Source organism: Pyxicephalus adspersus, chromosome 5, assembly GCF_032062135.1.
Source record: "Pyxicephalus adspersus chromosome 5, UCB_Pads_2.0, whole genome shotgun sequence".
In the NCBI taxonomy this organism is placed as follows: Eukaryota; Metazoa; Chordata; class Amphibia; order Anura; family Pyxicephalidae; genus Pyxicephalus; species Pyxicephalus adspersus.
Genome location: NC_092862.1, coordinates 9,370,650 through 9,381,361, shown reverse-complemented (window position 1 = coordinate 9,381,361; position 10,712 = coordinate 9,370,650). Strand labels below are relative to the sequence as shown.

Below are 10,712 nucleotides of genomic sequence, written 5' to 3'. Positions count from 1 at the left end.
TACAATCAAACATTGCTATTATACAAGAATCAATAGAGAGAGGAAAGGGGGGGAGATACATCAGGGGGTATCCAGAGAGGTATATAGGTTTTTTCAAATTACAGACCGTAAAATAACGTAACCATCATTTAAACTTTAACAGCTTCTATTATTGGGTTTTACCCTTCCCTACCCGTGAGTGTTTCTTGTACTTTTTGACATCAAGCAACTTTTTCCTAGATTAAGAAGTCTTGTTGCAGTGGTGTTCTGATTAAATTTTCAAAGTTTTGCTAGGTGGATGTTTTGGCCCTATCTAATGTGTGCTTCAGATGAAAATTTAGTCTCCGTTTTTTCATAGGCCTGTTAACGTTTGTTGGCTGTGTTGCCCCCTCTTCAGCTTTTAGGCATTCTGAAGATTAAAGAATTTTGTACTTACAGTAAAATCCTTTGAGAGGCGGATGTCCAACTCTTTCATTGTTTACGATCATCTTCTTCGTACTGCTTTACTACTTAGGCAAGTTGGTAGTAAGGCGGGTTATCCTAGACTGGTCCACAGCTTTTAGTTTGCCTATTTCCTATCCTCCAATCGTCCACAACATAACGATTGGAGGATCAATAACCTGTAATCTGTTATTAGACTTAGATTAGAAAATGGCTTTTCAAAAGTAACTTTTTTGTTTGTTTTGTTTTTTTTTAGGATAATCCCCGATGTTGGCGACCTCAAGATAAAACGGGAAAAAATCAGCAGGCAGGATGTGAGCTTCATGAAAAAAGTAAGTCCTGAATTGTTCACTTTATATCTCCCAAAACCTACTGGTTGTAATGCTGAAAATTGAATTTCAGCCATCAGTCTGTGTTGTATATGGACACTGCTTCTCAAAAAACACTTATGTGTCCCTTAAATGTTTCTTTGCCACATTTTTTATTTTTTTGGCATATTAAAATTTTTCATCAGCAAGGTTTGCTATTGGCATATCTGGCTTTCATCTTCAGTCTGGAGTCTGTTCCAGCACAGTTAAGCTTATACATGCAGTTCTGTTGTTTGCCCTAGGTACGCTACCTTCAGCACTGACTTAACCATTCCTGTCCCAGACATTGATATCAACTACAACACAAAATCCTGCATCCACATGAGAATACTGACCAGTTGGAGAAAACTTTATTTGACTAACATCTCCAAGCACTCTAAATTCTGTTCAGAGTCTCATTAATTGCAAAAAATGCCTTTCCCCTTCATCATCTTTACAAAGTGACAAACTGCTCATCAATTACAGTATATAATCACATTGATAATGACCACCGAAAAATTAAAGTGGCAAAGTGTTCAATATTTTTTACATAGTTACATAAGTTGTTTAGGATGAAAAAAGACTTAAGTCCATAAGGTTTAACCACCAGGGAAATAAACATATCCCAGATATAAAAAGGGAAAAATTCATTCCTGATTCAATGAAGCAATCAGATGTTTCCCGGATCAACCGTTTCTGTTATCTTCACTTTAAAGCTTTAATATCCAGGTATATTCTGTGCTTCTAGAAATCATCCAGCTTTTTCTTAAAGCAATATGTAGAACTTGCTGAAACTTCTTCCTGAGGGAGCCAATTCCACATTTTAACAGACCTTACAGTGAAGAATCCCTTCCTTATACGGAGCTTAAACGTCTTTTCCCCCAAACGCAGAGTGCCCTCTTGTTCCTTGTAACAATCCTAAAGTCAACAATTGGGAAGAGAGTTCTCTATATGGACCATTTATATATTTATACAGGGCGATCATATCCCCCCTTTATGTCTCTTCTCGAGAGAATAGGTTCAGTTCAGCTAATCTCTCCTCATATCTGAGCTCCTCCATTCTTTTTCTCAATTACTCATGAGTAGTAAAAAAAAAAAATGAAGTAGCAGTAATCTTTTTAGCTCACCTCCCCACTTCACCATAAGAGATTAATGAATCTTTTTAGCTCACCTCCCCACTTCACCATAAGAGATTAATGATTCAGAGTACAACGGTCCTTTGTGTGGGAGACAGTGCTGGAAACACAGTGCTGGGGCACAGTGCTGCAAAGGCCAAAGTGCTAACCACTGAGCCACCGTGCTGCACGGTACCAAATAAAATCACTTTAAGTCCTTCAAAAAGGTACCATAATTAAAGTTATGGTCATGGGAACGGCTGCATGCTGACACTTCTAAATTTTAGGCTTCAGTGACCTCCAGTCATGAAGAGTTTGAAGTCTGTCAACCGATCTTCTTGACTTTAACATTGAAAAGCCTTTTTGACTGCCGTTGAAGTCTAAACGTTATTAGAATGTCCTTTTAAGTCAGCTCAATGTGAAATTGGCCAGAGAGCTGAAAGCCACAGGAATTCTTACATCTGTTACTCTAAAGCCTTGACAAATTAATGTCATTGTGAGTACACATCATTCAGGGGCTTGGAGGCTTTCTGTGTGCACTATGTACTCCTCCACTGACTAATTCCTCTATCTCCTGGAGTCACCTGGCTTCAGCTGCACAAATTAAATTTTAGAGCTTTCTTTCTGTGTTATTACAGGACAAAGCCTGGCCCTAAGAAAATGAATCTTGGATAGTCCAATAATTACATCTGAATTACTAATTACAATTACTAAAATTAAAATAAAAAAATATTTCAGCCAATCATCTGAGAATTACGCTTTACTAGCAATTTGAATCCATGATTTACTTTTTTGTTTGTTTAGGTATCAGTTTTACTACTAAAATCACTTTAAAGTCCCACTGCAGTGGAGAATTTATTCTGGTAACTGTACAGGTATTTTTCTTCACAAGTCATGCTTTTTAGCAAATGTGACCATTTAATATTTCAGGGAGAGAAAAGTCGGCGGAACTTGTTAAAATAAAAAAATCCTAATCACCTTTACTTCCACAAAGCCCTCGAACCCTCCAGAGCTGTCCTTGATTCGGACCTGTGCTGTCCTGGAATCCGCCGTGGAGGAAGCGTTGGGCACTGCCATCTTCTACCTATGTCACCTGATCTTGCACTGCGTTGGTGTGAGATTAGGTGACATATCCTGCTTCTGCTGCTGCTGCTGCAAAAAGATGCCGACCTCCCTGCACATGCATGAGTCTGTACCTTTTTTCCTTTAATGCCTGAAAAAAAGCCTGAAGCCTCCAGGGATATGTGACATAGCTATCCCAGGAAGCTCTGCGCTTCCACCATTTCACAGTGGTAAAGACTAAAGAAAAGGTGCTTAACCTATTTTGTAACTACACTTTTAAATAAAGTAAAAATTGTGGTGATAGGTCCACTTTAATCAACATTAAAAAAATTACATATTTCGCAGCTTTGTACATTAAATAACGGTTGCAAATGATGGACACAGGAGAAGGAGGTACCTGCTCAAAAGTGCTTACAATCTAAGAAATGTAAATGATATAGTACCTGTGGTAAATTTTAAGCTTAAGTTTGGCTTTAATTTAGAATCTAAATTTTAAAGCTACATTTTCATCTAAGACTACCCTACCCACAGGACTGCCAATAGATCGGTTTTGTAAATCTGCTGTTAAGGCAGAACTAAACCGCCCCTATACCTACCTTGCCCCTGTTATGTCACAGGACATTGTCATCGTCTTCTCTTCCTATTTGCAATCCCCGGCCATCCTAAGTTTATTCAGTGCTTCAGTACTGCCAACCAGGGGAGGCCAGGATTTCTGTGTATGCTGCCCACCTACACTGAGCTGCGCATACAGTTTTTGACAGTTTCACTAAGCAATCAGGCAGTAAAAATGTTTATTGCCGACATTGTCTGTCTCTTTCTGCAACAATGCTCTTCCTGATTACAATTTTTTTTTTAATGAAGAACTTTAGTGCCGCTTTAAGGTTAGTAGCAGATTTCATATATATTGTCTATCCCCCCCCTTTCCCTATAGCTCCACTAATAATTGTAGTAATCCATCAGATGGAAAAATTCTAATAGCATTTAGTAACAGTTATTTTATATGATCATGTAGTCTTCCAGCTAGCAGTTTAGTGCTGAATTACAAAAACATTGGGCCTGATTTACTAAAGCTCTCCAAGACTGGAGAAGATAGGTTTTCATGGGTGAACCTGGGTGATCCAGCAAACCTGCAATGGATTTTTAAAAGGTCAATTGATATTTGTTGGCTAATTTTAGATCACCCAATGTTCACCCATTAAAGTCTACATTGGCCTGTCCATCTTCTACCTTTTAAAACATCAAGTCAAATGCTTTTGCTTTACGGTTTCCTAGAACACCTGGCAAAAACTTATTCCAGAATGTTAGAATACACCTACCTTACAAGATCTGTTGTCACTGGTGTTGCCATCTCTTTTTGTGCTTCTTTTCAATATCCGTTCGTTAGCTTTTTAATTGGTCATTCATAATGTACCAGCTTTGAACGTGCATGAGATTTGCTTTCTCCGGAATTACTCCCACCTTTCCGATCATCCGTAAGAATAGGTGTTTGCAACAGAATATTTTACCTCTAATTCTGGCCTGAGGACACTTGTAAACATGCCCTAGAATAGGTTGGGATTTACACAACGTTGTTTATAGGCTGCATTGACTGTACAAGTTTAAAAACTGTTCACAGCAAAGGAAATAGTTTTATGGCATAAAAGTGGAACCAAACCCACATTAATCACCTGTCCCTGTCCCCTTACAGAGAGCCGACATCTTCTCTTTCTGTAGTGGGTTTTCAGCCATCCTACTTGGCCAGGTCATTCATTCCCAGCATACGCAGAAGAAGCTGAGATTGCCAGGCATCCTGGCAACTAAAGCAGATTGCGAATGCTCAGATTTTTGCCAGATTGTCGGAGCAGGCAGGAAGGTAGGAGGGAGAATATATGATAATTACGTGCCTGATAGTGTGTCCCTTTGTGTGTAGAGATTTCCTTATGCTGTAAATCTTCAACCAATATGTTACCTTAGTCTTACATTTGATTAAAATAACGTTTTAGGTGACATTGAGCAAACCTCTGAACCCAAAGCCAGTCCCCCATTGCCCACAGACAAACGAATCCCTCTTACAAAACACCACAATAGGTAGGTTAGTAGTTTGAGCTGCTAGTCATGGCTGAATTTACAACCTTCCTTGTTTAAATGACAGGTGATATTAAAAAATATGTGGCTATCAATCTACCCATTAGTAGCAATAGGAAAGCACATCACAGATTTTATTTATTCATGCCTTTAAAGCCTATTATTACTCTCTTCTCTCCGTATCTCATTTTTTTCCCTAAAGTCCTTTTCTCATAAAATGCCTATTTACTTCACGAATTGATTGAAGTCTGGATTTCCATTACATTGCGTACGATCGCTCTTTCCTTTCCCGCTTTTGAATTTAAAGGCCAGCTCTTATAATCGTCCTGGTAAATATTTTTTTTCTCTGCTCTTGCTGCAACATAATTTCGCTTTTTGCTTATTTTTTTTCATAATAACACAAATAGGCATGCGAATGTAACCTCTTCAGGCCCTGAACTGATAACTGCAAAGAAATAATGTGTAATAAAAATATGTAAGAACATCGAGTTATATATTGCAACTTACCAAGTGAAGAAAATGGGCACCAGTGTTTAATGACTCCATACACAGTGAATTAAAAAAGTGCATACGCACCTATTAAAGTACCAGGTTTTTGTGATGTAAAAAAATTAGACTACAATAAATCATTCAAAAACGCTCCCCACCTTTTAATAGGATTTATAAACTGTAACTGTAATTCAATTGAAAAACAAATCCGTAAAAATAAAAAAAATTAAAAATACAAAATGTACAATCAACTGGTTTATATAAGTGTCCACACCCTTAAATGTATACTTTGGTGAAAGTTGTAACTTTGTTGTACTGTAACTGCCTTTTTTCTTTTTGCTTATGTGTTTAGCATGGCCAGCAGCTTTACCGTCACATATATTTGGGCTGTAAGGAAGAGGACAATGTACACAAGAACTATGAGCTCCTGTATACAGCTTTGGCTCTGATCACCATCGAACTGGCCAATGAAGAAGTTGTCATCGATCTGATCCGGGTGGCTATTGCACTGCAGGTTGGTTTTTTGAGATTCATCGTAGGTAAAAGCTAAATTTGAATAATATCTTTTTTTCCCCCATGTTAAGCCAAAATTCAAGAAGTTGTGTCAAATGATGCCCCATTCCACTAATATGCAGCTTTTTATGAAGTATTGTTTGTCCGAATGACAAATGTAAGTGATTTAAAAAGGCATAATTGGGGGTAGGGTAAAAGCTTTTAAAGTATATACAGCACATTTTTTTCAGTTTGTGAATTTGACCTTCATCCATATTTATATATTACAAATATTTCTCCAATTCATAAGAAAGCCTTTGTGTGTACTATTTAAATCAAGGAAAGTTTCCTAATCAAACCTATTCCAATAATAATTGCTCTTTTGGTTTAGGGTATGGTAGAATTGGAGTAAAGTTTGCCTTCTTTTACACTAGCAATGCCAAAGTGTGCATTTTACTTAATACATATATTAGGCAATGTTCTCCCTGGCCCAATTTAGCTGGGTGCACCACCCAGCACTTTTTAGTAATTACTTGGGTGGTTACTGAAAAGTCAGGTCACAATACAAGGGCCATTTTCCTACAGCTTCTTGCCACCCATCTTAAAAAAAAATTCTGGGCAGAACACTGATTTAAGGTGTGCATTGCAGTGAGCTACAGTTGGCAGCCCTTTCATTGGAATGGGTTGCTGAACACAGAGTACTTCACACAAATGTAGTGCATTTTGCATTTTTTTTTAACGCGTACTGGCCCAGAAGTGCAGTCTTATGGTGTGTTTGGATTGCCATTACCAGTGAATGGCAACTTAACACACCAATGCACGTGCTGTGTGTGGGAATAACATTATCAGAAGCGTTGATGTTATTACTACAACTCCTAAAGCACTGCAAAAGAAATGTAAAGGTTTGTAAACCTTCTAAATTTAAAAGCATGCAGATGTTTTATAATGCACACATCAGCTAACCCAATGGATCTCCTCCATTATATTTATTATTATTATTATTATTATTATATTATTATTAATATACAGGACCTTTATAGCGCCAACATATTAAGCAGCACTGTACATTAAATAGGGATTGCAAATGGCAGAAATACAGACAGTGACACAGGAGGAGGAGAGGACCCTGCCCAGAAGAGCTTACAATCTAGAAGGTGGGGGAAGTCTCCCACAATAGGAGGGGAGATGTGGAGTGATAGGAAGTAGTGTCGGTTTTAAGAAACAGGAGAAGACGAGTAGGAAAATTTGAAAGAAAAAATGGGTTGTGAGTGTGTGGATAAGTTATTAGTTAGAAGGAAATGATTAAACAAGGAGATTGAATTTTTTTTTTTTTTTTTGTGCATTTTAATTTATACTAACATAGCATTGTTCTTCCTGCTGCAGGATATAGCAGTCACGAATGAGGACAACCTGCAGATGTTTAGCCGATGTAGCATCATGGCTCTGGTTGCAGCCTATCTCAACTTCCTCAGTCAGATGATTGCAGTTCCTGCTTTTTGCCAGCATGTCAGCAAGGTAAGTACTACTCGACTTTTATCTTTCCTAAAGTACAATTACAATGCTAAAAACAAATAGCTACATAGATCAAATACTGCGTAGAAAGCGGAAATGCACATGTTTTGTGGTAGTTAAGTTGATCCCTAGTGCCAATCTAAACTCCACTTCTCCAGCATGCAGCTGCAGTGAGGAATGCTTCACTGTTGAAGCAGCTCTGTGGTTTTCTGATTCTCCCTGTGCAGAATCATCGTAACTGCAGCTTAGCGGGAGGATTGTCTAAAGGCTGACAACAGATATAAAGCCTAGTAAAATGTACTGAATTTTAGGAGAAAATTGAGAAAATCATATTTTCTCCCTAGATTCAGAAGTATTCAGGGCAGCACATGTTGGCTTATTGGACAAAGCAAAGTTTGTAAGTTGACCCCTCAAGGTCACATCACTGCCCCATGCTAACCTTGCTTCATTCAGCCTACTTCCTGGCAGAGCAGGGTGTGGAGGACATACCCCTCGTGGGTGCATCATCAAACGGCTGTGGCCTCACTGAAGAACACAATGAAAATAGAAGAAAATAATGCTGAGCTCCCATTATATATACTTTTCTCTGCACCTTTTAGTACTTCTCGCCATTGCTATAGCAGAAAACAGAAGAGGACTGGGCCAGTCAGGTTACATCCCTATGTGTAAAGAAAATGTTCTAAAGTATAGTATTGGGGTGTTTGGTAGAAGATGAAGCTAAAAAAGTGGAATTGGGCTTTACGTTGGCCAGATTTCCATGTTTCTAGCAGATCTGACAGATAAACAAATACAGAAATCTGTACTTCATCCATGGTAACTGTTTTAGGCCAAGCTAGGCAAGTGAAAAACAATAATTTTTATCAAATGTATTAGAAATATAATTTTAATTTATTGCATTCTAAAAAACTTGTTTCCCTGTTTATTTTGCATTTAGGTTATAGAGACCAGACACATGGATGCACCTTATTTCCTGCCAGATGTGATTTTTAGGGATAAATGCAGGTAATGTGAACATTAGAAAAGAAAATATGTATGATGTCTAAACTGTACCTGTCTTCATTCCTAGAAAACCACCAGCCGGACATTATAGAAGACAATTAATTGTCTAATAACTGTTTCAGTCAGTAAGGTTCCCCACAAACATTTAGTGGGCAGTATTGAGGTCTATGATAGATAGTTTGATCCTCAGACCTCTAGTTTGCATCATTAGATTCAATTAGTCCATAGGAGTCTATAGGTTTGGGAGGCTCCAGAAGAAAATTGGCACCTCCTATGAGCTTTAGGCTCTTGGGCAAAAAAAAAATGCTAAAAGCGGTAACTCCGAGTCACACTAGGGGTAGGTAAACCTATAGGAAAAAATAGTAAATCGAGTCTTACCTAAGCCGCTGGCCTCCCGCGACGTCTTTCGCGTCTTCTCTCTTCCTTTGCGTCTTTCTTCTTCCTCCAGCACTTGCGTTCCCGGTGACGTCGGTGCGTGAGGACGTTGCCGGCGTTGCAGGAAATTCAAAATCTATTTGTATTGCATTCAATACAAAATAACTGTATTGAATGCAATACAGTGGACTTATATGTGTAAAAGCAGTACATTGTCTTGCATGAACATTTATTTTACAGTATAATATAATAGTATGAGTATTTTTTTTTTATTATTTAAATTAAAAATGTTTTTCAATTTAAAAAAAAAAAAAAAAAATTACTCATACTATTATATTATACTGTAAAATAAATGTTCATGCAAGACATGCTATACTTTTTTTGACATGAATTTGTGTTTCCAACTTTTTTTATACTCATACTATTATTATACTGTAAAATACATTTTTGTGAAAAACCATGTACCGCTTTTAGACATATAAATCCAGACAGAAATGAACCGCTCAGGAGGTTAAATTCCAGGTGGTGGTTAACTGGGATTAAAGGGAACACAGGTGTATAAGCCTGCATGACGATATTTTGAAAATCTGTTTTCCATTTCTAAATTTATACATTGGGAATGTTACCATTTAATGCAAAATAAGGGGGGGGGGTACACCATTTGCTTCCATGTATTGAAGCATAGTACAATAGCTGGACCTGGCTTTTTTTTAGTGTGTGCTATGTACACCATATCATAGTTTGATGAGTTACAAATCCAGTTCATGCATATATTGTGGTTTGCAGGCCTGCAGCTTCCTTGCTATCTGACTACTACTCTGATGTGCATAATGATGCTGTGTGTTCAGTGTTTTTATAGAAATGGTTCTTCTTCTTAGAAGTCAAGATTGCAGCATTTACGGCTTGAAGAGTCAAGTCCAGATGGACAGAAGGGCTGGGGATGAGGCAAACCTCTGTAGTTCAGCAGACAAGGCTGACAACACTGACAACATTTCAGCAGAGGCACTGTGCTGACAATGCATGCAGCAAGTTAGGCCCACACACAATTTTTAGCAGATCAACAGGGATTTTTCTGTTTTCTTGCAAATTGTTTGACGTTATTGACAATGGAATATGTACAAGCAGGGATATTCTGAATTTTTTTTTGCCCTGAAATACACTTTAACTTTTCTTTAAAATAGAAAATAAACGTTCCCTTAACAATTATTGTGGAAAGTACTTGAAGCTCTCAGAAATACAGAATGTCAAGTCCTATGTTCTTTTCTTTTAAAAAAATAAAACACTTTTTTTCTTTTACTTATAACATTGCGCAAGAGTTTCTATTATTTTTTACAATGGTGTTCTCTATAGAGAAGTGTTCTGAGAATGAGTGAGGATTCCTAGTAGAGCAATCTATACCACAGAGAATGTGAATGAACAGAGTTCCCAATCAATGGTATTAATCTGAGGACGTGCAGCTGTGTGCAGATGAGAAATCCCATGAGTGACTTGTCGCTTTATCTTTTTTTGTGAAGAGACTCGCAAGCCTTCAACAAAACCCAGAACGTTCCCCATCCTTCACTTTGCAGTTCATGATTTGGAGAGCTGTGCTTGAAATGTGTGGAACATCAGTTCCCCGGTTTGATTTTCTCAGTTACACAGATGCTGAAAAGCATTACAGAGTCTTTTATCAGAACATGGTCGAAAGGGCCAGATCCCTAAGCATTCAGGCACAGAAATATTTATTGCAGAACAATTACAGAATACTGATAAAATTGCTGGGTATTATACCTCATTTTTATGCCAATTTCAGATTTGGGGTTGATTTACTTCCAAAAAGGCCTGAAAAACCCAAGTT

The 10,712-nt window shown here is 37.8% G+C and overlaps 1 protein-coding gene across 1 annotated transcript in view; it reads left to right on the top strand.

Annotated features, from left to right (window-relative positions):
* Window positions 1-10,712, top strand: part of EFR3A (EFR3 homolog A) — a 63,631-nt gene that overhangs the window by 26,927 nt on the left and 25,992 nt on the right. The window contains exons 8-11 of the mRNA XM_072413230.1: window positions 617-752; window positions 5,850-6,011; window positions 7,373-7,504; window positions 8,436-8,503. Coding sequence (XP_072269331.1) covers window positions 617-752; window positions 5,850-6,011; window positions 7,373-7,504; window positions 8,436-8,503 — 498 coding nt within the window. The remainder of the gene's footprint in view (window positions 1-616; window positions 753-5,849; window positions 6,012-7,372; window positions 7,505-8,435; window positions 8,504-10,712) is intronic.